Source organism: Equus przewalskii, chromosome 10 (assembly GCF_037783145.1).
Source record: "Equus przewalskii isolate Varuska chromosome 10, EquPr2, whole genome shotgun sequence".
NCBI classification, from domain to species: domain Eukaryota; kingdom Metazoa; phylum Chordata; class Mammalia; order Perissodactyla; family Equidae; genus Equus; species Equus przewalskii.
In genome coordinates this window covers 47,132,336-47,158,688 of record NC_091840.1, presented here as the reverse complement: position 1 = coordinate 47,158,688, position 26,353 = coordinate 47,132,336, and the positions used below count along the sequence as shown (strand labels likewise).

The window sequence follows — 26,353 nt, the reverse complement described above, 5'->3', positions numbered from 1 at the left end:
TAAACTAAAATCTGTCCTTTTTCAATGGCCTGCAAGGCACTGTGTGATCTAGTCTGTGCTTCCTCAACTTCATTCCTGGTACTCTCCTCTTCCCCGATTCTTATACTCCAGCTATTCTGTCCTTTGTGTCACTCCAGCTTATCAATATTATTCTGGCTACATGACCTTTGTACTTGGTGTTTCTTCTTCATGACACTGCTCTTCCCCCAGATATTCCTGTGTGGTTTCTTCTTATCTGGAACTCAGATGTTACTTTCATAGAGAGGCCTTTCCTGATCACTCATTCGACAGTGGGAACTGTGATCTAGGTTAATGCCTTGCAGGTCCAGGTGACAATGAGGAGCTCTGAACTGAAGAAGTAGCAATGGGGATGGAGAAAAAGGAACAGGTGCAAGAGGGACCTAAAAATAAAAAGAATTGTCAAGAACTGACTTGGGGCCGGAAGCTGGGTGGGGGGTGACACGAGGTAAAGGGTAAGGGGAAAGAAGTTGGGGAGTGACTGCAGGTTTCTTGCCTGGGTAACTTTGTGGTTGCTGATGCCATAAACCAGGCTGAGGAAGACAGGAGAAGGGGGATGCTAAAGGGATAGCTGGTGAGCGCTGTCCAAAAACAGTAAGTCTATGTCTAAAGTCTGTTTTGTTTTCCCCTTCATCTTACAGTTACTGAGAGATGTAACTGAACTGCAGATCCTTGGTGAACTATCTTTCGACAAATCTCTATATGAGGGGCTGAGTGCAGAGAACCACAGAACTAAGGTAGTCCCTGGCTGTTTTCTGGTTTTCTGGGTAGTGTCCTGGGAAAACTGTGCCTAGGCTTCGAGCCCCTGTTTGGGCACTCTGCTGCTGCCCTCTTCTGTTTTCAGGCTTATCCCCTCTAATCTAATCTTAACTCCGCCACTGACTGCCTCTGTGACCTGCTGCCTCAATTTTTCCATCTGGGAAATGAGGCAATTGAATAAGAGGCCTAAGCTGAGGAAGTCTAAGCTGAAATAACTAGGCTGGGATCAACAGCTATATAGCCTTTGATTTAAAAATGTATGGTTTTTAAAAAATTTCCTAGGTGAGAAATAATTTTTTTGTATACATTAACTCTCTTCCTAGTGTGTAGTGTCAGTGTTTAGTTACAGTATTAAACAGTTACAATACTCAGCAATGCATAATTCTTTTATAAGTCTCACACTAAGTATTAGGACTCTTGGGATCCTTTTTTCAGAAGTATGACCACAAGCCAAACTGGCATCTGTGATCTATGGGCTAAATGCTGCGTGTGCTACCCTGAGTTGTCATTCTTGTTGACACTCGCCTAGGCCTGCTGCTGGCTTCAGAGATGACCCATCTGTGAGCTCTTGAGTGAGGCATGATCATTGCTGGAGGGAATGTCAAGAATGTGAGACTGGATTGGTAAATATTAGGTCCTCTGATTTCCTCCCTGGAGGAGGAGAAGGGAGCAGTTCTCTAGACATGTTGGAAATAACATTTCCTTTTATTTTTAAGTATTTCTAAGACAGAAAATAATATGGAAGAAAGAGAAATGCCCCATTATCCCACTGCCTAGATTTTTTTTAAATGGAACTAATAGCAAGAAAACCTAAGCCTTACAGAAAGATACCAAATGAAAAATTATGGTTCCTTCACTCCCTTCTTCTCCTGCTCCCAATTCCCTCTCCCCAAAGGGAGTTACTGTTAGCAGTTTCTTATATGCACATTCTTCTTTTTTTTTTTTTTGAGGAAGATTAGCCCTGAGCTAACATTTGCTGCCAATCCTCCTCTTTTTGCTGAGGAAGACTGGCCCTGAGCTAACATCTGTGCCCATCTTTCTCTACTTTACATGTGCGACACCTGCCACAGCATGGCTTGCCAAGCGGTGCCATGTCCGCACCCAGCATCCGAACTGGCGAACCCCAGCAGCCGATGTGGAACGTGCGCAACTAACCGCTGTGCCACTGGGTCGGCCCCTGTGCACATTCTTAAATGACTTATGTATTTCCCCCTCTTACTTAACCAGTGCTTTTATTTCTGTAGCATAGATTCCCCATAATTATTTTTCTCTCTTTAAATTCAATACCTTCAGTAAAGTGATAAGTAGTTTCTGGCAATAAGCACCTGACTTACAATGAACCTGTGAGTGTAAATAGCTGTGTATCCAAGCGATTTCAGCTGCAAGAAAGGACAAACTCCCGCTGCTGTACCATAGAGACGTTTGTTGTTTATCCAGTGAGGGAGGCGGACCAGGGCCCACGGCCTGGCCCCTTTGAATCTTGCGCTCTGCCCTCTGGGTGTTGGTGATGCCTTCCCTTGTGGCCAGCACAAAGTTGCCACCTCTCCCAGTGCTACCTCTTCACGTGGCAGAATACAAAATAGGAAGCAAGAGGTCAGTAGCAAAAGGATTTTTTCTTCATGTGCCTTCCCTGTTCAGGAAGGAAAATTTTCCTAAAAACTCCCGACAGATATCTCCTTACATCCTACAGGTGAGACCTGGATCCCCTGTCCCTCACTGGCAAAGGAGGGTAGCTTTGTCATGAGGAGCTTAGAGCGGTCGGGTTGCTGACCCGAATCTCAAAGGGGAGAACGGCTGTTGGGTAGGCCACCACAGTGTCTGCCACAGGCAGTAGTGTCCTGTGTCCTGCTTCTCCCTTCACCTCTCCCAGGGCAGCTTTGGGCACTTTTGGAATCTGTGGGTTTAGAAGAGGAAAAAGGGAAGAAGCTTTGAGAAATAGGAGCATTTTGTCTACTCAGATCTGGCCTGTTACACCAGTGTCACCTTGAGACTTCCTTTCATCACTTTCTGAAACCCAGGATCTCGAGTCCTTTTTTTTCCCCCTACTTCACTCCTCCATAGAAGAATAAACCAGCTCTCTTCCTGTTCTTCCTCCCTTTCTCTTGCTTTGCTCCCTCCCTGTTCTCAAGGTCCAGAACTTACTCCTACTAAAGTTTAGCTAGTATAAGTTCAATAGTTTCCAGAGGGTCAACCCAAGGAAGTAACTAGCATTTATAACTTCATTGGAAGAGGCCTTAAAGGTAAATTTGTCCAGCAACCCACCCTATACAGAAATTCTCCCCAAAGCATCCTTGACCTTGGTGCTTAAACACTTGCATGGAGAGAACTCAGTGTTTTGTGCAGGCAGAGAGGTCTCCATGGCCCTCTGCCCTCGCTTAAGTCCTGGAACATCTCTGGCCATGGTCTGTGTGCTGGCCACAGCTTGGGAGGGTCATATCTGGGTCTCACTTGGCAAGCCTGTCCCCTGAGCCTTCCAGCTGCGTCCTGTCAGTGAGAAGAGAGATTAGACTCCTGAAATTGAGAGAGCCTGTAGACAGCAATGCTGGGGCTGGCTTCTAATGGAACAGCTCCACAGGTGGTACACATGGATGCCATTTTGCATTTATTGTGTTTCTGAGGTAACATACACGTTAGTCTGGTATAAGAGCAGACCAGTATCTTTATCATATATTTCATGTGGGAAAAATGTGTTATCAGACTTCAGGGCTTTGTGCAAGATCATAAAGAGCTGTCAGAACAGAGTTGGAAAGGACTTAGAGACCATTTAAAATGGGTCATCATTTTGAAGATGCTGAGCCTGGGGCTCAAGGACATATAGTGGCATAGCTGGATGTAGAATCTTGATTTTTCCGTCTCTCTCTGTTCTTTAAACCCTGGAGATCTGGGCTGGCCCATGGCCGAGTAGTTAAGTTCACGCGCTCCTCTTCGGCAGCCCAGGATTTCACTGGTTCAGATCCTGGGCGCGGACATGGCACCGCTCGTCGGGCCTCACTGAGGTGGCATCCCACATGCCACAACTAGAAGGACCCAAAGCTAAAAATATACAACTATGTGCTGGGGGGCTTTGGGGAGAAAAAGGAAAAATAAAATCTTAACAAAAACCTAGAGATCTTAATTCCTTGGGACCCTGTGTTACTGTCAGAGAATCTTTAACAGAAGGTCACAATCTCCTGACAGGCTTAGCTCTTCCAGATAAGAGACCAAAATAGTTTCTGTGAAGTATTTTGGTCACTAGATAATTTTGTCGTGCTCTGGTTTTTGGGTTTTTTTCCAGTTTTTGTTCTCTCTGCTTTTTGAGGATTCTATTGATATGTCTAGCTCAGAGACTCTCTCCTCAGTCCTGTCCAGTCTACTGAGGAGCCCATGGATGGCATTCTTCATTTCTCTTACAGCGTTTTTGATCTCTTGCGTTTCTTTTGGTTTCTTTCTTAGGATTTCCATCACTCCACTTACATTGGCCATCTGTTGTTGCATGCTGTCTACTTTATCCATTAGAGCCCTTAGCATATTCATCATAGTTGTTTTAAATTCCCAATCTAATAATTCTAACATCCTTGCCATTCTGGTTCTGATGCTTACTCTGTCTCTTCAAACAGTGTTTTTTGCCTTTTGGTATGCCTGGTAATTTTTTCTTGATAGCTGGACATAATGTACCAGGTAAAAGGAACTGCTGTAAATAGACATTTAGTAATGTGGTGAGGTGGGGGGAGGGGAAGTGTTCTCTTATCCTGTGATTAGGTCTCAGTCTTTTTTTTTTTTTCCTTTTTCTCCCCAAGCCCCCCCAGTACATAGTTGCATATTCTTCATTGTGGGTCCTTCTAGTTGTGGCATGTGGGACGCTGCCTCAGCGTGGTTTGATGAGCAGTGCCATGTCCGCGCCCAGGATTCGAACCGACGAAACACTGGGCCGCCTGCAGCGGAGCACGCGAACTTAACCACTTGGCCACGGGGCCAGCCCCTCTTTTTTTTTTTTGAGGAAGGTTAGCCCTGAGCTAACATCCGTGGCCAGTCCTCCTTTTTGCTGAGGAGGACTGGCCCTGAGCTAACAACCATGCCCATCTTCCTCTATTTTTTTTTATGTGGGACGCCTACCACAGCATGGCTTGATAAGCGGTGTGTAGGTCCACGCCCAGGACCTGAATTGGCGAACCTCGGGCCACTGAAGCAGATGCACGAACTTAACCACTGCGCCATGGGGCCGGCCCCAGGCCTCAGCCTTTTAAAGAGCCTATGCCTCTGTTCTGTGAACTTCACAACTGTTTCTCAATTTTTTTCAACCCCTTAGGTGGGACAGGATGGCTGGAGTGGGCTCAAGTTGGGTGTTTCCCTTCCCCCAGGTCAGTTAGGCTCTGATAACACCCCAGCAGGTTAGGCTCTGGTTAACTAGTTCCTTCTGAGGGCAGGCCTTGTTAGGAAGAACAGCGTGCTCTGGTTTACTTCAGAATGGTTTGTCTTCCCCTCCCCCTGCCCGAAGCATGAGGGCATTCTTCTCCAGGGTTTACTGTGGGAGCCTGGCGGAGCTCCTGAGGTAAATCTCGCAGTGATGTGGGGGCCCGAATGACGGGGTTGCCTGGAACCCTGGAATTCTCAGTCAACACTGAACTTCCAGCACTTCCTCAGTCACGGTTCAGGTCTCCTACCCCGCACTGGCGAGCCTCTGCTCTCTGTGTCCGTCCGTCTGTCTCTCTGCACTGGCGAGCCTCTGCTCTCTGTGTCCGCCCGTCTGTCTCTCCAGTCTAGGGGGAAGCGGTTTGGAGGGTCCTGCCATCTCATAGGCATCCAAGAAGAGTTGATTTTTGCTGTCTGTTTAGCTTGATACTTGTTAGCACAGAGTGGTGCCTTCTAGGCTCCTTACACATGGAACCGGGAACTGGAAGTCTCATTAGATAATTTTAGATGATGCATCTGGAAATGTTCAGCTTTTTGCATTACTGTCATCAGTCTTGATCAATACACAGAATGTCGCCAAGTTCTCATATTTTCCTCCTTAAAATAACATGTGGCGTTTTTTTCTCATTTGCCTTACCCGTCTTACTGGATGATCTCTTTGTCCTGTTCTAGGTCACTGTCATCTTCCTGAAAGATGAGGAGTATTACTCCTTGCCTGTCGTCATCGGAAGCAGTGTTGGTGGCCTTCTGGTTTTGATTGTGATTATAGTCGTCCTATTCAAGGTCAGTTCTCAAGCTCCTAAAGGCTCTGGTGTTGGGCACGGTGCTCCCTGGGACAGACAGCTGCTGATGTAGAGCGGCCACCCGGCCCTGTGGCCACTTTTCCCTCTTCCTTCAACCACACACCTGTTTAGGCAAATGAATAGTCAGTTTCTGTTTGAAAAAGGTAAAAATCTAATTGAAGTATTGGAGTACAGAGAAATTTTCATAAACGGATCTGATCGTCATTCCCCTGTTTAAATCCTTTACTTTCCTTGCCCTGTTTTAATGTTCAAACTCTTTCACTGCTGTTCAAGACCCTCCGGTCTCTGCCTCACCCCTCTCCGCCCTTAGTCTTGCTTTTTCTCCAGACATGTTGAACACAATAGGTTTGCGTCTCTGTGCTTGCAGTTAGGCTGTCCACAACCCCCCTGCCCTTCTGGCTTTTTCCCCTTGCTCACACTCTTCCCTTGAAACTCATCCCAGAGATTCCTGAGTCCTCTGAGCTGAGTTACGTGCTTTTCCTGTGAGCCGCCTCCAGGAAGCCCTTCCAAGTGTCACTGGTCACACTGCATTGTAATTCTTTCTCTTCCTACTAGATGTGAGTTTCTTGATGTAGGAGGCCGTGCTAGATGTCTTTCTGTCCTCAGCATAGCAGGTCAAAGTGCTTTGGGGATTCAGAGGGAGGTGGAAGAGCTCTTCTGACTGGGGAAGGAACACCGGGAAAGGCAGCCGTCAGGACGGTTCTTGAAGGCCTGGATTATCAGGGAGAGATTCAGAGGAGGCGCGAGAAGCAGAGTACAGGGCCTATTTTGATAACAGCTAGATAAATGGTTTTCTAAAACAGATGAATATCTTAGGTCTGTAATTGGGCTTCCTCTCCGTTTGTTTTAGTGTGGCTTTTTTAAAAGAAAATACCAACAACTGAACTTGGACAGCATAAGGAAGGCCCAGCTGGAATCAGAGAATCTGCGCACAGAAGAACGTTAGGACCAGCTTTCTCATCCATTGGGAGACAGTGTCAGCCAGTCCTTGATCTAGACACGTGGTGTGGTGTTGATTACTTTTTCCTTTAGGATCATCTAGAGCAGAATCTAACAAAATGTTTGTGGAATATTGATTTTTAACTATACGTTGTCCCAAAGGTGTCTGTATATTATGCAAAAAATAAACTTGGGAAACATTTGGTGTTAAGTAGCGTTAAACTGTTTTCTTTGCAGAAGCGCCTTTAATGTGCAAATATAATATACGTTGTGATATTTTTTTCCCCAAGAGGAGGTTATATAGCATTTCCCAACCTTATTTGCTTAAGAACGCTTTTTTATTGGCATTTCTATTAACGTCTCCCGAAATAGTGTTCTATGAAATACATCTTGGTTGAAAGTGATTCCTAGTCTGGCATTTTCAAGATCCTAAGATGTTGCCTATTATTTCAAATCAGGCCACAAGAAAGCACCCCGAGAACAAATGTAAAAAGTAGAAAAACAAAGGTTGCTGAAGCAGAAACTAGGGAGGAGAGAAGACCAGGACTTTGTTCTGTTTTTCAGTTCCGTTGCACGTGTGAACATGTCTATTTAATATGCAGCGCTGACCTTACTTGGCTTCCTGTGTGGTGAATTGCTCAGGGAGACTTTTGTTCCTTAGTAGATACCGTCACCAGGAGAGAGCGCTCGTCCGTCCGCAGGAGGAGATGGAACCTGGCCTGGGAGTTGGGGGCACAGAGATTAGGGCCTAGTTAGAGGCTGGCTTTGCTCTTCGTATCTTATTTTATGTTTGTGCCCCATGCTGTTAAAACTTGACCATGTCTCCCCACTGCCAGCCCTACCATGGAACAATCCTTGTTTTCACGGATTATAAAAGTCACTGCAAAAAATTCAGTGCTGCAGAAGTATATAATGTAGAAAGTAATCCTTGCCACCCCTCCGTCTTCTTTATCTAATTTGGATGCTTTCATTATTGTTTCTTAGAAATTTTAACTTTTTCTGAAATTTGTGTGGGTATAAGGTGTGAATTAGGGAATTTCCCCTGGGTTTTTTCTAGACGCATGACTCACTTTCACAGCACTACTTGTTGAGATGCTTAACCACCTGCTCTGCTTATCCACGTTCTCCTATATCTCAGGGGCTGAAAGGCTTTAAGCATTTCCCAGACTCCCTTGCAGTGGGCTTCGCGTTTAGGTTTTGCTAGTGAGAGGCACTTGCATGAGGCTGGAAGGGGGGCAGGTGGGAGAAGCCTCTCTGCTGCTTCTCGCGGTGGTGGTGGCAGCAGTTGAGTGCAGGCCCCTGAGCAGCAGAATGACAGTGTGGCCTCCAGCAATGGTGGCAGCTTCCTGCAACTCCTGACCTCTGGGTGACACCAACTGCTGTTTTTATTTTCTAGCCCTTTCAGCAAATTTGAAACTTAACTCTGTATTCAATCCCTTTCTCTTGAAATACCCAGAGTGATTTCTGTTTTCTTGATGACCTTGAGTCTAACTATGTTATTTTTAAAGGAATCCAGTTGTCTCTCTATCATTTATTGAAATGCTCATTGATGATTTGAAATTCTGTTGTTACCACTTATGAAATTCATGAATATGTGTGTGTGCGTGTGTGTGTGTGTATATATATGTTATATATATATATATATATATATATATATATATATATGTATAAATTCTGGAATTGAGTTTTGTTTCCCTGATCTGTTTTTTCCTTCCAAGCACCACAGTTGAAGAAACATTTTTTCTTTTTAGCCTTATGCAAATGGTAAATTCACAACAGCACAGAGGTATCTAAAAAATGAAAAAATGTGTCTCCTCTCCTCTTCCCCCACTAATCTCTCTTTCCAAAAGGCTCGCCAGTGCAGAGAGACAGACGGACGGACACAGAGAGCAGAGGCTCGCCAGTGCAGAGAGACAGACGGATGGACACAGAGAGCAGAGGCTCGCCAGTGCAGAGAGACAGACGGACGGACACAGAGAGCAGAGGCTCGCCAGTGCAGAGAGAAAGACGGATGGACACAGAGAGCAGAGGCTCGCCAGTGCGAGAGACAGACGGAGGACACAGAGAGCAGAGGCTCGCCAGTGCGAGAGACAGACGGATGGACACAGAGAGCAGAGGCTCGCCAGTGCAGAGAGACAGACGGACGGACACAGAGAGCAGAGGCTCGCCAGTGCGGGGTAGGAGACCTGAACCGTGACTGAGGAAGTGCTGGAAGTTCAGTGTTGACTGAGAATTCCAGGGTTCCAGGCAACCCCGTCATTCGGGCCCCCACATCACTGCGAGATTTACCTCAGGAGCTCCGCCAGGCTCCCACAGTAAACCCTGGAGAAGAATGCCCTCATGCTTCGGGCAGGGGGAGGGGAAGACAAACCATTCTGAAGTAAACCAGAGCACGCTGTTCTTCCTAACAAGGCCTGCCCTCAGAAGGAACTAGTTAACCAGAGCCTAACCTGCTGGGGTGTTATCAGAGCCTAACTGACCTGGGGGAAGGGAAACACCCAACTTGAGCCCACTCCAGCCATCCTGTCCCACCTAAGGGGTTGAAAAAAATTGAGAAACAGTTGTGAAGTTCACAGAACAGAGGCATAGGCTCTTTAAAAGGCTGAGGCCTGGGGCCAGCCCCATGGCGCAGTGGTTAAGTTCGTGCATCTGCTTCAGTGGCCTGAGGTTCGCCAATTCAGGTCCTGGGTGTGGACCTACACACCGCTTATCAAGCCATGCTGCGGTAGGCATCCCATATAAAAATAGAGGAAGATGGGCATGGTTATTAGCTCAGGGCCAGTCTTCCTCAGCAAAATAATAGTTAATAGTTTTCAGATATTCTTTCAGGATGTCCCTGTGCACATACCAGCATCAACTTCTCTACATGTGGATCAGATTGCATGTGGTCCCCTCCTTGCTTTTTCATCTGAGACTTCAGAGGTCTTTTAGTACCACATGTGCAGGTCTCCCCCATTCTTTTTAACAGCCCTGTCATATGCTGTGTTATATTTACTTAACAAGTCCCCACAGGTGGATATTTAGGTGGTTGCCATTTCTTTTCTTTCTTTATTAGAAAGAAGAGGTGTGGTGAACATCTTTAAACATGGATCCTTCCTGGCGTGCTTTTCAAGTGTGCTCTTGGTTAAGTTCCGAGCACAATTACTGGGCCAAAGGTTAGTGCATGTAAAATTTTGATAGACAATGGCAGCTCAACCTCCAAAAAGTTTTTCCCAGTTTACATTCCACTTAGAATATATGGAAGTGCCGCTGCTTGCCCTCGTCACCACTGGGCATCATCAAATTTTAACTGTTCTGCTAACCTGGTCAGTGTGAAAAATGCTTTGCTGTTTTTGATACCAGTTTTCATTGTAACTTTGAGTAAATTTTGATATCTGATAGGTCATTTTCATTCTTATTAAAAAATATTTATTGTATTCTTTCAGGTAGTTCTTAGTTTTTCAAATTCCCAAAGGAAACCCTGTGGGGTTTTAATTTAAATGTACATATTAAGTTGGGGACAATTGTTTTCTTTACAGTATTGTCTTCCTACTCAGAAATGTGACGTTTCTCCACTTGCTGAGATTTTAAAAACACCCTACAGCAAGGGTTTATAATTCTCTTCAGAGGTCTTAATTAATGAAGACTTTTATTTTCACCCGTATTGTATATTTATTACTGCTACTGTGAAAAATATCTTTTCTCCCCCTGACTGATTATAGAGTTTGTGTTTAGAACAATTGGTTATTTTGAATGTTATCCTTCTCTGGCCATCTCACTGAACTCTTTGTTTTTTAGTAACTTTTGTTTGATTCTCCTGGAATTTCTAAGGAGAAAATCCTATCTGCAAATAATGGTAATTTGGAGTCTTTCTTATATTTAGACTTTTTTCCCACCTTTATTTCTTTTACCAGAACTGGTGGAGCTCTGAGAAGGTACCTCTGTGCCTGATGTCACTGGGATTGCCCTGCGTGCTCTCTGCTGCAGCTGCACACCTGCCCGTGGTCCTGCCCTGCCACCCTGCTTTGGGCAGTGTCTGGGGCTTGGTTGGAGAGCCCGTCCTTGTCTGCTGGAGTCCCTCATGTACCTCTGTTAAATTCCCAGGCTGCTTGGCGTGACCAGCTTTCCCCTTGATCTGATTGCATCTGCTTCATTTCTTTCAGGAATTCCTTTGTAAATTTGGTTCTGTTTCCAGGGCTGACACAGGCTTTCTCCCGCTTTCTGTTTCTTGGGTTGTCTCAGTGGGATGTGTTTTTGAAGGAAAAGAAAGAGGTAAGTTTGCTTAGCTCTTTCCCTGCTGTTGGGCTCAGGAGTTGTGTCCAAGTTTTCAATGTTACAGGTGACGTGGAGCCCCTGTTTTTATACTTTTTTATTGCAAATAAGACCCCACTCCCATTGTAACAGTCAGGGCTTATGTTGAGCACCTGTGAGCATCTGGCTGACTAAGCAGTGCTGATCTGACTGGCATTGGACCTGCACAGCAGCAGTCAGGAGACTACAGATGGGAGTGGTTGGCGAGGAGGCAGAGCCTTGAAATGGAGACCAAGTCGCCTGCTGTGGCTTGGGCCAAGGCCTTCTCTTTCTTCTAAAAGATGCCTTTCTAGTGCTAGGCCTTTCCCGTTTGCTGTCACCCTCCTCTGCCTGGGAACAGGAAGTGTCAAAGCTTGCATAGATCCAGAACAGTGGGTCATGGCCACTGTCCTGATGAGAGAAGGACCACGATGGGGCCAGCTGGGCACTAGTATTGGGATAAAAGCCTCTGTGGTTTCTGTTTTCCTTTCTCCTGTTACACGTAGGCTGGTGAGTGCAGATTTCAGCAACTTTTTCTCTTGTGATCACATCTGAACTCTGGGGTTTGGTTGTTGGAGGGGTGAAATCAAGCAGATGTGAAGACCTAAGTCTGTCAAACTTTGCAGGCCTAATTAGATTTTGAGAAAGGGGTACTTCCTGTGGCTGAGCCCAGGAGGCTTATGATCTGCACTGGTGTATTATTCTATGCACATCTTCTCTAATACCCTTACGAGGAGGGGTATTTGGTTAAGATCAGGGTTTAGGTATTTTTGGGTCTCCTAACCATGCTTATAACCTTGTAATAGTGCCAGAATTGTACCATTCCTTTAAGAACAGATTTAGGAAACTGAGTCAAGGAAACAGTTAATCTCTTCAGGAAGAGTAGTTGTTCTAACATCAGAGCTCAGGAGGTAGCTGGATGCACCTCAATAGACAATTCCCAACTTCAGTTGACTTGATTTTTTTTTGATTAGTGGGAGAACATTTTGAAAAGTACATAAGTAATACATGGATACACTCATAGTAAAATCAGAGTAAAAGGGGAGAATTTGCCTTTGTTACAGCCTTGCCCCACCCTGTGCCCCCCTTAGAAGCTGGGTGAACTGGTTCAGCATGTACTCTTCCAGGCCGCCATATTCTGTGCCCTTGTAAATCTTCACGTGTACAAATACAGTATATAGATTTTAAGGTTTTGTTTGTTTTACATAAATAGCATCATATATTCTTCCATTTGTAATAATTGGTGACCATTTTCAAGAAACTAGTGTCAGAGACAAATGCTGCTGCCAAATGCAGGGTATGTGGGGGTGGAGACGACACCTTGGGTCAACATGTCTTTGGGGAGTTAATAAATTTGTATAGCTTTTTACAATTTGTCAAGATGCCCTTTCAGCTTTTTCCAAAAGTGGAATTAAAGGCATTTTTGTAATTGTCGTACCATGCCAAATAACTTTCCAGAAGGACTGAGCCACGTTACGTGGTTATCAGCAACATGAATGTATCCTGGGGTCTCCATCTTTAGTTAGCTTGTTTCCTTGCTGGGTACATAATGATACCTTTAGTTTACTTTTCCTTGATTGTTGGCAAGACGATGTATTCTCCTATGAAACAAGATGACATTTTTCCCCCTCTATGCTTTATTTTTTCTTTCTTGTCCAGTTAAAATGCGGCCCTGGCATTTTCTCATTAGCCCTTTCTGAACTGCATCAGCTTCTGGGATAGAAATAAGAGGTTCATTTCTCCCTCTGAACTTCGGAGCCTCTGGGCGAATAAGGGTGATTTGACCCAGAATTAGAGAGCAGTGTGCCCTCCGGAATAGGGGAACTAAGTGGTGCTGATCTGCTGGTGGGCGATAGGAGGCAGTAGTCATTGTTAGTGGCCTGTCTAATGGAGGAGCTCCATCTGAGTGCTACAGAGAAGCCAGGACCACAGCATCAGCCCCCAGGAGAGAGAGCTGGAGGCTCTGCGTCTCCCTCTCCCCTCTCCCTGAGGGAGGATTCTGGGTCTGGTTGGTCAACTCCTAGGACCCTCTTGCTGGTTGCAGTCCAGGGCGGAGTGATGGGGCTGCAGGTAGGCAGGGGCAGGTTGAAGGTGTGGCCTCCGTGGATGCCTCCTCTTCTGTCCAGGGCCTGGGAAGGAGCCTGGACCAGCCCTGCCACAGCACTGGCAGGTATTCTTGGACTCTTGGCCTTGGTTTCCCGGGTTTGACTAGTGTGCTACCCTGAGGTAGTCTTTCTATTCTTTAGAGCTGTGAGGTCTGAGATTAAGGTTGGACTGCTGGGGTGGAAGAAAACACTCCTGGCCCACTTTGTTTCTGCAGACCTTTTAGATTTCCTAGTCTGGACAAAGCCTGCCAGCCTCACTGCTGGAGTTCTACGCTGGGGCTGGGGGTCCTTTGCCTCCTGGGTGAAGAGCTCGCTGAGGGGATGGCTAGCTGGCTAAGGACCCTAGCACCCCTAGGCCGGGGGTTCTAACTTTTTCGTGTTCCACAGCCCCCTCTGGCAGTCTGGTGAAGCCTAGGGACCCCTTCTCACATTTTTTTCCCCAACGCTGTTATGAAAAGGTTCAAACATTTAGAAAGATTGTATTTTACAATTGTGAACACGTATCTACCCGCCACTTAGTTTCTACCATTAACATTTTATTATGCTTGCCTTATCACATATTTTTCCACCCACCCATCCATCAGCTTGTTTTTAGATACATAAAAGTTTATAAAGAACCAATTATATTGAACTACAGTGATTGGGATATTTTTCAAAATTTATGATGTGGAGGTACATGTGCTTCTTTATCAATGCATTAAAGCAGCAGATCTGATAACTACCCTACTTTCAAAGTAATGATGAGCTTACAATGTATTTTGAGATTTTTGCGATAGCTGGCATGTGAGGGGAAAATATCTGCAGTTTCTACTGGTGTCAAGATGCAGGTACTGCTGATGCTACTGTGGCTTTTGCATACGCTCAGGATTGAAGGAGATGTTAAATTTCAGTTGAAGGGTGGTACGATAAATAGGTAACCTGTTTTCCATCCAGCTTCACAGATCTCCTCCTGTGTGTACTCTGGTCCATTTAACAAGCGTGGTCCCACGCTGGGCTTGTCCCTGAGCAGCCAGTCTTCATGATCCCTCTGTTCCTGGAGGAGGAAACAACTTGCCCGAGGCCACAGGGCTAGTGTAAGGCAGAGCCATTGTCCCACTAGCAGGTTTTTGGATCTCCAGGTCTAATATTTTTTCCACAAAAGCTTTATTACAGACTGGGCAAGGCACAGGTGACACCCCGGTGAGCGGCTGGTTTCAGACTTTGCTGGGCAGCTCGTCAGCCTCCTTGCCCCTCCTGCTAAAGGCTCTGATGCTCCGCCCGGCTTGGGCCTGGGCATCTGCTGTTTTGACAAGCCCTTCCAGGTGATGCAAGAGCCACACCCTGTGAGATGCTAGTTATGAGATCAGACTTTGTTCGTCTGATTCCACTTTGTCCATGCGAGCTCTCAGCATACACTTGGAGTCTTGATGACTCATAAGTTGCTTCAGGAGACAAATTTAACTTAATGCTCTGGTAGAATTATCTCTGTTGAAATCTTCTATGAATATATACTCAAAAATAAAGGCTTAGTCACTCTACCCGAGACACTTCAAATATGCAGGCTAATGGGCAGAGGCAGGGTGATCAGGAGTCAGCCTTCCCTCCCTGCTTCCCCATCCTCCTGAAGTAGGATGACACCCGCCTCACATGGGCCGTGTGGTACCAAAAGCGGTAAAGCCCTTTCCTGCCCTCAGCCCTAGACGACAGGTAAGGGATATACTCAACTGTGACTCCGTAAATCAAACAGATCCTGTCCTTTGGGAATTTAGAGGAGAGGGATCCAGGAGGCCGTAGGGAAGGAGACACACAGACACCTGTACGCTGAGCCTTGAAGCCATGGAGGAGTGCGGGGAGGCCGGCCTGGGTGGAGGCACGGAGGTTGGCAAGTGAAGGATGTGGTAAAGCATGTTAGTCCATTTGGCTGAAGCTGAGTGTGCGTAACGGGGCGTGTGAGGCCAGAAAGTCAGGAGGGGACAGTGACTGCAATAAGCAATGAGAGTCTGCGGAAGAATTGTATACAGGAAACGAAGGGAAGCCACAGCCACTCCCGGTGTTTTATACAAGCAGTTCCTACTCGTTCTCGTTTTGTTGCCACTGCAGTCCTGTGAACTTAGAGCGGAGGGGAGGGGATGGACGTGAGTCGCGAGGGCTCTGGGGAGACCACTGCAGGGAGCGGGAGGAAGAGCAAGATGAGCTTTGCTCTAAGACGTCTTGTTAGAGTCGTCGCTGCCTTGTGAGTTTGGTTGACTTGAGTTTGCATCTTTACCCGTTTTGGTGCCTAGTGAACCAGCATTTGGCTCTTTACTCTTTTTATGTGTTTGAGACCTCAGCGGGGTTTTTCCCTGGGTCAGATTTTGACAACTAAGTAACGAGTAACAGCCCCTCAGTGAAGCTGGGTCAGGGAGCAGCGGATGGACTCAGAAAGCCTCCCCACAGCGGGGGACACGCCCTCTACCTTTTTCCTGTTGACTATTTGAAATGACATGAATAATGCATCTGCTACTTCTTAAATGGACCAGAAATGTCTATTCATGAAATGTGTTTAACATAGCAGGACTGCCAGACTGAAAGGAAAATTAAAGGATAAATTGCTTTGTGGGGCCCTGTGTGAAACCCTTCCCACACCCCGCCCTTCCCGCTCCTGTCCCTCCCGGCCATCCAGGATACTCAGGACTCGGAGGGAAGGCCCTCCTCATCTTGCGATGGCTCCTTTTGTGCCCTGGGACAGATTCAGACCTCCTACCGCTAGGCCTTGCATGAGCCCTCCTCTCCTGTGGGGTGGGAACTAGAACTGCATTCCTATATGTGAGTAATGTGTGAACCTCTACTCCAAGAACCATACTATTTTATGGCATTTATGTTTTCTTTATTTCTATTTTGCTTCCTTCTAGTTTTTGGAGAATGTCTTTTGAGTTTGTCAGCCCCTCAGGTTAAGAGGAAGTCTTCAGGACCAGGGGAGGCCTCGCTAGGGCTGGAGGGGAAAGGAGGAGCCTATATCTTGGAGGCTGCAGGTGACCAAGTGCCACACCACGCCGCTGATGGAAAGGCATTGATGCTGTCGGCCATGCACCTGCAGCCAATGGTTTCCCTCTTAGCACCTCCCCCTCTTCCTCTAGAGAATGGGAGGTTTTCCTGATTGAGGGGATGACCTTGTAATTCTCCTGCCTCTAAAGGCTCGTCCCTGGCCCCTTCCTCTCTCAATCTATAAAGTTCACAGCAGGAGGAGAGAATGGTGCCTGGAGAAGGTTGGAATCAGAAGTGAGAGGGTCTGTTTGCCCCCAGGCAGAGCCCCCAGCACATTTCTCTGGGGAGAGGGAGGGCTCTGTCTGTCTGTCTCTCAGTTCAAAGACACTTGAGGATCCACCATGGTTTTTACTAGAGATTGTCCCAGGACCCAGAGCAGACCTAGATGCCCCAGGAGTGGGTTCAAACCACGCAGAAAAATAGACAAAATGTTGGCAAGTTTTAGGAGTAAATGAGATGCTGTAAAAAGAAAAAAGCCCTTTATAAATTCATTTTCTAGTTCCCCTTCACTTTACTGCAGGGACCTTAAACCATCCAACTAGACAAAGGCTCGTGACCCAGATGAGAAGGGTTGCCTCACCGCCAGTCTCTTTCTTTCGGGTGGACGGCTCTTGTAATAAAGCATGTGGGGGACTCCGTGGTGGGGGAGAGGGAAGGGCACGGCGGTGAGGCAGGGAGGGGCTCTGACTGCTCTGAAGGCCAGCCATTCCCCTGACTCCTGACCCCGGGAGTGAGGTTTAAAGGCACCTACTCAGTTCTTGGTGCGCCAGGGTGGTGCCCTCAGCCCTGGCGGCAGGGGGAGCCCCTGCAGAGGGCGCCTGTTCTCTTGACAGACCCTCACTCTCACGTGGCATCATGAGAGAGTCCGTTTCCCTCCGAGGAGCACCGTACAACCTGGGGGGAGATGATGTTCCGCAGGGCCCCGGCAGTGGCTTCCCTCCACAGCGGCATTGCACATGTGAGAGCCAGAAGCCACAGGTTCCAGAGGACAGAGCCCCGAGCGGATTCCACGGAGACCTAGTACCAGTCTCAGCATCTCAGGTGACCTCAGACCTCATTCCATCAAGCTTGAAATGGGCTTGACAGGTACGTCTTCGGCCGAGCTCGCAGAGTGAGTCCAGTGAGTTGATGTGGAAACTGTAAAGCACTGTGCTCTTGGTGACAGTGGAGATGATTTCTTGGACTGGGGGGCCGGATCTCCTGGATTCAGATTCTGGCCCAGATGCTCACTAGTGGTGTGATCATGGACGCAGCTAACCTTAGGGAAAAAAGGGATAATAGCAGTACCAACCACATAGGGTTGTTGAGATGCTGAATGGAGCCCATGCACGTCAGGCGCTGAGAACCGCGCTTGGCCAGTAGTAAGTGCTGAGGAGCATTCGCTCTGGGCCTGGTGCTGGCGATCATTTCAACAGGGTAGGTGCCTTGGGGCTCTAAGACTTGAGATGGGGTTGGGTAGAAATTGGAAAAACTCACTCAAAAGCAGCGGGCAACTTTCTCTCTAGGGGAGACTTCATCTTGGTTCTGGAAACATCCTTGACTTGGACTTTTAATAATGCAATTTAAAAAGCAAAGCCCCTTCTCCTGCTTTGGGTGTAATGGGTGTTGGGCCTGAACTTGTGGGGCCCCAGCTGTGTGGAGGTCGACTGCAGATACTTGTGTTTGCCCCTTTTGAGAAGTATTTTTCATATTGTTTTGACCATGACCCACAGGAAGAAATGTATTCCACATCACAATGTCATACGCACACACTCATACTTCAAACGAAAGTTTCACGAAACTATGCCTACCCTTACTTCCTTAAACACTCTCTGATGTTTTGTTTCCTTTTTTTGTCTTGCTATGCTGGTTGAGACCCAGGGAATTGACATCATGACCCACCAGTAGGTCTGGACCTCCCCTAAGTAGCTATGCTGAGAGGGACCCCACAGCAGGGGTCTGGCCCCAGCCCTAAGAGCAGCTCTTCCCCCTCTGGACATCCCTCGTGGTCTCTAAAGCTTCGGGATACTTCTGTCAGAAATTGCAGCCTGGGGCCGGCCCCGTGGCCGAGTGGTTAAGTTCACGTGCTCCTTCATGCGCTCAGCTTCGGCGGCCCAGGGTTTCACCGGTTCAGATCCTGGATGCAGACATGGCACCGCTCATCAAGCCACGCTGAGGTGGCGTCCCACATGCCGCAACTAGAGGGACCCACAACTAAAAAATATACAACTATGTACTGGGGGGCTTTGGGGAGAAAAAGGAAAAATAAAATCTTTAAAAAAAACAAGAAAAAAAGAAATTGCAGCCTGGTCTTGGCTGGACCGTGGGGGTTCAGGAGGGGCTGCCAACACTGGAGGGCAAATAAGAGCAGAGCCCCTTCCCTAAAGCCAGAGTGGCCGTTCTGACAAGCCACAGAGGGTATATGTGGCATTTCAGCCTCTCCAGCAGCACACAGTCGGTGCTCAGTAAAGGTTTGAGGAATCAGGAACAGGGGGGAGTGCCCTGGACTGGGGCTAGTTGTAGACTCTGTTCCACCTGCAGAATGAAGCTTCTAAAGTCCCAGTTATGACTGGGGCAGGGTGGCAGCTCCAAATTCCTTCCCTGTTTAAAAAAATCAGGCCTGAGTTTGTTCACTCACTCAACCAATATGTACTGAATTATTTTACTGCAGGCATAGCGGTGGGCGTGGGATACAGAGACGTCCAAAGGCAAGGTCCTGAACTTTCGGGAGCCTAAGACCTCTGGTCTTAGTAGGAGACACAGTCAGTAAGTAAACAAGACCATATCCAGGAGTGACAAGTGCTCTAAGGGAATGAGAAGGAGCAATGGGATAGAAAGTGAGTTGGGTGGAGGCCACTTTTGGTGGGTAGGAATAAGGACAGGGCTTTTTGAGGAAGTGGCATTTGGATTGAAATTGATGAAAAGATCTGTGCTTTCCAAATGACAGTGTGAGAGCAAAATACAGATTCCCAGGCCCCATCCTAGACTTAGGGAAGGAAAATAGCGGCAGGGCCCAGGAATGTGCATTTTTCATCCAAATGATTCCCATGTGCACTAAAACTGGAGATCACACCTGGTGAACTTCAAGGTCCCTCCAGCTTGCAGGGCCTGTGGTGCAGGGAAGAGAATTTCTCATTCCTGAGGTCTAGGGTAGGAGAGGAGCAGGACTGCTTCTGGTTGGATGGCAAGGTGCAAAAAATGAGTGAGCGCCACACCTCAACACACAAAGGGAGAGCTCACCCGGGGCCCTGCCTCCCTGTGGCGGTGATCTCGGAGCTGCCCTCCTGACCTGCTCCCACTCCCTTGAATTTAATTTCATGTGTTGTTGTTATGGGACCAAATGTGAGTCCCCTTCTTGGCGAGTTAATCAAACTACACCAGGAGTAGCTGTCACAAAGCAGAAATTTTATTCGTAGCATGCAGCAAAGACAATGGAGACCGTAGGGAATAATTTCACAAAGCTCTGGCTCCCTGAGCACGGGGACGTGGGTACCTTTATTTGGGGTAGGGAATGAATGTTCAACGGGAAATTTCATCATCATGTGCAGAGGTGGGCATAAGCTTGCACATGTGTGGTTTGAAATCATGCTTTTATATATACATTGCATGATCTAAGAATGGCTGCTTTGCCCTCCCCAGATCAGGGGAATTTCCATGTTAAGGAGCGCAGATTACTTTAGCACAACTCTCTGCCTGTTTATGTAGATGTCACTCTTGTGGTTTCAGTTTATGCTGGTTTGTGCTGCTCTGTGCCGGTTCAGAGCAGTTGGGTCCGGACCAGGACGGTTGTCACTTAGAGCTTCTTCCCGGAACACAGCTGAAACGGCATAAGCTCCACACCCCAAAGTCCTTAGAGAAAGGAACATCTGCACCTTTCAACAGAACAAGAGGATTAGGTCAAACAGACAAGAAAAAACGTTAGAGTTTAGGCAAGACAAGAGAAGGCGTTAGAGTCCACGGCTGGTGACATTGTTAGGGGCGCAGTCTTAGCAGCCTAGATGAGGTCCATCTCTTGCTTTGGGAACATTTCAAGCAGCTGGAGCCCGCCCTCTCTCCAGGCATGATTTACGATCCTAGGCATTCCCTGTCCCCCACCCCCGCCCCATCCGCCCTCAGTGTGGCGCAGAGTCCTTGACGCTGTGGGCACTCGGAACCTGCTTGGCACCCGACTCCCTGGGAGTGCGGACTTTACACCTGCCACAGCGGCTGCAGCAGGAGCACCCACATCGTCACAGCGGACACGGGAGCCAGGGGTTGGACGAGACTTTAGTCTCTCCCAGCCTGGGGGCAGCGTGGGGGAGCCAGGTTCCCCTGGAGCGCTGGAAAAGTCCAGAAACCTGTTGTGTCTACCTACTAATGCTCGTTATCACCTCTTCACCTCCGCTTCCCGTGCCGTAGGTCCCGCCTCCCCTGACCTCAGTTTCCCCTTTCTATTCGATAGGCCAAACCCCTGGGATTTCTTTGGGATTAGAGAAAGGGGGTTTGCTTTAAAAGGAGCACCTCCTCCTCTCCCCGCCTTGCCTCCTCACTCCTCGGCGCAGCGATCCCCGCTGGGGCGGCCGCACGCGCGGGCTTGCGGCCCCGGGGAGCGCCTCCCAGGCCCGCGGCTGGGCGCACGGTCCGGCGGTGTCACTGGGAGGGGAGGAGGGGAGGAAGAGGTGGCGGCAAGGTCGCAGTCCAAGGCTCGGGCGCCGGCCCCAGCGGATCCCAGCGGCGGCTCTCTGAGTATCCGCGCCGCTCGCCGGCCGGGCGCCCCCGCGCTCCGCCGCCCCCCGCGCTCGCCCGCCCGCCCGCAGGAGCCGCGCAGCGCCCGCCGAGGTGGGAGGGCCGGGCGGCCGGCAGGCGGGCGCGCGGCGGCGCCCCGTGCGGCACACGTGCCGCGGTCGGAGGTTGGGCCCGGCTGAGACAGCAGCATGGGACAGGTGGTCTGCAAGAGCCTCTTCCAGTCGCTGTTCGACTACAAGACCGCAAAGTATGTCATCGCCAAGAACAAGAAGGTGGGCCTGCTCTACCGGCTCCTGCAGGCCTCCATCCTGGCCTACCTCGTGATGTGAGTTCTCCGGGGCTTTTGGGAAGGCAGGGAGGGTGTGGGGGACGGGGGCGGGGGTTGTGGTGGTGGTGGTGGTGATGGCGGGGGGGCCAGCAGCTGGGACCTTCTCCAGGGCCCCGGAATTGGCCTGTGTGCACATGATGTCCCCTGTGGTTGGGGGTCTATGACCCGGCGTGGGAGGGGGCCCTCCTTGGGCCGTTGCTGTAAGGGTGAGGGGTAGGAAGGGAGCCCTCTGCTCCCTCACCCGCTCTGGAGGTGATGAGATGCGGGCAGAGGCTTCTGGGTTCCTGGATTTATGAGGCTTTCCGTGGGCAGCTCCTTCCTCCAGGGCTGGAGCCCCCATTGTCAGGGCTATGGGAAGGGGGCAAGGATGCAGGGGGCTGGGCTACAGCTGTCGGCCCTGGGCCCTGGCCTGGCGCTGGCCCAGGCACCTGGTAGGTTATTTATAATCACTGAGCTCAGTGCCAAGCTGCGGGCTGGGACAACTCATCAGCCTGGCATGTCCCAGAACTCCCCTCTGGTCAACCCGCCCTACGCGTGTGTGACCTCTCAGGTGTCCAGCAGGGGTCCTGCCGAGGGCCCTCTGCCCCTGCCCCCAGCTCAGCTGTCTGCCTCCCCAGCTCCTTCCCACCTAGCAGGAGCTGGTGCCATCAGCTGAGGGGGCAGCTCCTTGGGGTTGCTCAGCCCGGCACTGTTCAGAGCTCTTACCCCGGAGTAGGAAGGGGACAGGTGGAGGGAGGGGATGACACCAGCTGACTGGAATGCTGGTGCATCTCTTTTACTCCTTTAATAAATGCTGCTGAGTGTATTCTGTTTCCGTACTGGAGCAGGAGCAGCCACTTCTCCTGGGAGGGCAGCTGACCTCACCTGGAGCCCCTAAGGTCCCTGGCTGTTGCCACCTGAGGCCTTTGTACATGCTGTTCCTCCTCTAATGGGTTAGCCCACTCATCCTTCAGACCCGAGTTCCCCGTAAACCCTCCTCTTTTCCTCCGAGGCATTCCCACGGTGTAATTAAATGCTTATCTGGGGGATCATTTGCTTAATGTCTGCCTGCCTCTCTCCAGCCTGGGAATGCCATGAGGACAGAGCCTGGCATTGCCTGACTGTTTAGGGAATAGGTGTGAGATGAATGAGTGAATGAATGAGTGAATGTTGGTTCTTGAGTATTTGCTGAATGTTTCTGTCCAGGCCCAACCCAGTGTGTCCTTACTGAAATGGCTGGTTGGCTCAAGGGTCACAGCTGTTGGGGAGGAAGAAGACATTTCCTCTACCCACTCTTGGTCCTTCTGGCCCAGCTACAAATTAAATTGACATGAGACAGAATAACAGAAGAAAATTAAACAAAGCTTTATAACATGGATATGTGGGAGAGACCCAGGAAAACTGAGCAACTCGCCAAAATGGCAGAGGTTCTCATCTTAAATACTATCTTCAGCTAAAGACAAAGGAGGATGTTGGGGGTGGTGGTCTGGACCTTCAAAGGGGAGGAAGGCCCTTCACATGGAAAGGGAAAAGCAAATGTTTGGTAAATAGAACTTTGATAAGAGTGGGCTTAGCAAGGCTCCTTCCAGCCTACTGGATACCCAGAGTTATCTGTGGTGAAGGCCTGTCCTGGGGATACGCCTTTATTTTAAATTTCTTTTAGGCAGTTAGAGGGAAGGTCAAAGTCTCTTTCAGAGTCTTTTGTTGTTAAAAATAACCAAGGCAAGGCAAAGAGACACATTTTGAGGTGGCTAATTCTGATTCCCCACCTTTGAAACTTTAAAAAGTTTCTCAGTCCTCTGAAACTTCAAGAAGTTTCGTAGTCCAGAAGCTGAGTGGTAGGTTGTTCCATCTCACTGAACACATTTCTTAGTCCTGATAATAGGTCAGTCCAGTTAAATTCATTTTAGAAGGCGGTGATGCAGGTGAGCTCCCGAAGTTAGGCCTATATTGTAGAAGCAAGCAATCAGGTATTTAATAAGAAGTATTTCTATGGAAACAAGAAGAAAAACAAAAGTTAATGGTTGGAGCAAATTATAAACCAGTTTGAGCCCGGGGACAGCCTGTCAAGAAGATTTTTAGATGTCAGGGTCGAAGCTTCTTTTGCAGTTTGAAATGTCTCTGATGATGTCATCAAGTGTTCAGGTGTCTTACACAGCAACAGACATGAACCTCTCCTAAGTTTATATCAAGTTATTCAGCTTCAGTTTGCAAGGCTTCAGGAAAAAGGGCAGGTTCAGTTCTCAATGATTCTGAATGAAAATGATGGAAAAAATTGAAAATGTTAGTTTGCAGATTTGCAGCCAGATATTTCAGGAGACTAGAAGAATTCAGGATCCAGTCTAGTTTACAGGTAGAAAAGAAAAACGTCAAAGACAGTTAATAGAACTAGGATCTAATATCCACAAACATTTAGTATAGTTTTTACTGAAACATAATTTTTCTCTCTAAAATCACCCTCGTTTTTACCAAAGATAGCCAAATTAAGACTGATTGGGTTGTAAAGTAAGTTTAGTTTCAATAAATTTGGCCCAATTATTTACATAAGTGTAGCAAGAATAGCGATTGATCATATAGGCTCTTTTAAACCTGCTTTGCTGAAACTTTTTATAAGGAATCCTAGATTGAACTTTAAATTTAGGGCTCTCGAGGCCAGGAAAGCCAAGGACTTATCAAAACCTGTCATACCTACAGATTTGGGTGAATTTTTCTCTTCTTGAGCTCCCCAAAATATTTCAAGGTTCCAGTCACCTGCCAGATAAGTGACCTTCCTTATCCATAAGGTTTCTAGGAAACAAGGTAAGGCGTATTTCTTACTTTATTCCATTGAGTCCAGTCCTTGTTTCTCAAAAGCTGTCTGGTCATATCTGAGTCTATGACTGTTTCTCTCGAATATGACATTCCAGTCAAAGCTTTGGTAAGACAACCAATGTTTCCAGTTCTGTCCTATTATAAGGAGAATAGATTCTTATTGAACTTATGTAAATAACTATATTGCCTTGAAAATAACAATGCTTACTAAGAGTTTCCAAATTCTGGAGGGATCAGGTAGGGAGGAAAAGGTAAATGTTTCAATTTTGTTTACAAAAGTATAATTTGTCAAATTGCTGTGTCATAGGTAGCTTCAGAGAAAAAGCTTTCCTTAAATCTTTTTTTTTTGGGGGGCGGGGGGGGAAGATTAGCCCTGAGCTAACATCTGCTGCCAATCCTCTTCTTTTTGCTGAGGAAGATTGGACCTGAGCTGACATCCGTGCCCATCTTCCTCTGCTTTATATGTGGGGTGCCTACCACAGCATGGCTTGCCAAGCGGTGCCATGTCCGCACCCGGGATCCAAACCAGCGAACCCCGGGCTGCCAAAGTGGAACGTGTAAACTTAACTGCTGCGCCTCTGGGCTGGCCCCTTCCTTAAATCTTAAAAAAACCTACAACTTTTTACAAAATCAACAATATTTTAAACAAAAGGTCATAAAATCATCCTCATCCGTTCATTCAGTCCTGTGTAATTGATTTTTAATCTTAATCTTCTGTTAGCAGTGTTATGGGGTCATCAGTTTCTCTGTTAGAGTTCTGTAATTTCTTACCCAGTTCAGTTTCATAATCTGAAAGCTTGTAAGAAACCTGTATTTTAGAATGTGTCAGAGTCTTTTCCTTGAATCTCTAAAGATGAAGACATTTGTAAAAGTAGAGTTAAACAAAACTGTCTGTAGGGGCCGGCCCGTGGCCGAGTGGTTAAGTTTGCACGTTCAGCTGCAGGTGGCCCAGCGTTTCATTGGTTCGAATCCTGGGTGCGGACATGGCACTGCTCATCCAGCCATGCTGAGGTGGCATCCCACATGCCACAACGAGAAGGACCCACAGCTAAGAATATACAACTATGTACCAGGGGGCTTTGGGGAGAAAAAGGAAAAAAATAAAATCTTTAAAAAAACTGTCTGTAAATGACAAAAGACTTAAAAATGACAATTGACAAAGAAACTTGGTTATGTCTGTGACATACTACACTTTAAGATAACTAGAATTATGACTGACAACCAGGACAGATCAGAATTTTAGGAATTAAACGCTTATATCAATAATACTTACCCACATAACACCATAGGTCCCTTTGAAACAATGTTTAGTTATCCATTTGACCATAGTGACAAAGATTTTTAGTGAATACAGAAGATTAAATAGCTGTAAGACCTTAGCACCTGTGATTACAGACCTGATAAAACAATACAGGAAATTAATTTTGATAAAACATAAAATCCCTACCATTCTGGTAGACTACTCAAAGAAAACACCTTTCATAATCCCTTTACCAGCAGCAGACTAAAAGTTCAGGAGAATTATCCTTTTAAGAGCGGAAAAAAACCAAAGTCTAATTTTGCACCAGCTTACTTTTGATATTAAACTCATTTACTTGATTAAATTCATTTTAATTTTAGCCATCTTGACCATGCACAAAACTCTTTTTAGAATTTCTCTTTCACAAATGTTCTGTAACTTTCTTTTTACATTTAGAATTTGTCCCATGCTTGCTTTCTTCCCTTTTAGTACTTTAGGACAAATTTATCTTTTTTTAACAAAACAAACAAAATATTTGCATTCTTTATACCTTCTTTACTGAAAACTTACATCTTTCCTTGAATGCAAATATGTTTTCCTTATTAATTTCTAGTAATTTAATCACATATTAGAATTTTTAACCCTTAGAAACCTTAATTTTTAAGTAAAAACTAAGCAATTATAAACTTTCTTTCTTTTTTTTAAAGATTGGTACCTGAGCTGACATGTGTTGCCAATCTTCTTTTTTTTTTTCCCTCCTTCTTCTCCCCAAAGTCCCCCAGTACATAGTTGTATATTCTAGTTTTACGTCTTTCTGGTTGTGCTATGTGGGATGCTGCCTCAGCATGGCCTGATGAACGGTGCTAGGTCCGTGCCCAGGATCCAAACCAACAAAACCCTGGGCCACTGAAGCAGAGTGCGTGAACTTAACTACTCAGCCACAGGGCTGGCCCCTATACACTTTCTTTTACATTAGCGTTCTGTGGCTTGGCAAGTTTGTTAATAC

At 47.3% G+C, this 26,353-nt stretch overlaps 2 protein-coding genes and 2 long non-coding RNA genes across 22 annotated transcripts in view; 2 read left to right on the top strand and 2 right to left on the bottom strand.

The window, feature by feature from the left end:
- ITGAE (integrin subunit alpha E) overlaps positions 1-12,810 on the top strand; it is a 65,923-nt gene extending 53,113 nt beyond the window's left edge. For 2 of the 6 annotated variants that reach the window (XM_070560881.1, XM_070560885.1), the window contains 3 exons: positions 660-755; positions 5,839-5,949; positions 6,820-7,119. In XM_070560881.1, coding sequence (XP_070416982.1) covers positions 660-755; positions 5,839-5,949; positions 6,820-6,915 — 303 coding nt within the window. In that variant the 3' untranslated portion in view covers positions 6,916-7,119. Of the gene's footprint in view, positions 1-659; positions 758-5,838; positions 5,950-6,819; positions 7,120-9,963; positions 10,064-10,801 lie in introns of those variants that run through there. The other 4 variants (XR_011523158.1, XR_011523159.1, XM_070560882.1 and 1 more) reach the window with 4 other exon arrangements.
- Positions 12,811-19,648: 6,838 nt separating this feature from the next.
- LOC139073952 (uncharacterized) lies at positions 19,649-21,044 on the bottom strand. The gene is made up of 2 exons (XR_011523168.1): positions 20,765-21,044; positions 19,649-20,136 (listed from the first exon to the last, which is right to left on the bottom strand). It is a non-coding gene; the product is annotated as an uncharacterized lncRNA (long non-coding RNA).
- P2RX5 (purinergic receptor P2X 5) overlaps positions 21,029-26,353 on the top strand; it is a 26,708-nt gene continuing 21,383 nt past the window's right edge. For 12 of the 13 annotated variants that reach the window (XR_011523163.1, XR_011523161.1, XR_011523165.1 and 9 more), the window contains exon 1: positions 21,062-21,314. Coding sequence is in view for 9 of the 13 variants with exons in the window: in XM_070560906.1 (XP_070417007.1) it covers positions 21,178-21,314 (137 nt within the window). In the remaining 4 variants the exon portion in view is untranslated. Of the gene's footprint in view, positions 21,315-26,353 lie in introns of all 13 variants that reach the window. The other variant, XM_070560904.1, reaches the window with a different exon arrangement.
- The window catches only part of LOC103562925 (uncharacterized), a 7,014-nt gene continuing 3,300 nt past the window's right edge, over positions 22,640-26,353 (bottom strand). Inside the window, exon 2 of one of the 2 annotated variants that reach the window (XR_011523169.1) lies at positions 22,640-23,286. This is a non-coding gene — a long non-coding RNA (uncharacterized lncRNA). The remainder of the gene's footprint in view (positions 23,287-26,353) is intronic. The other variant, XR_011523170.1, reaches the window with a different exon arrangement.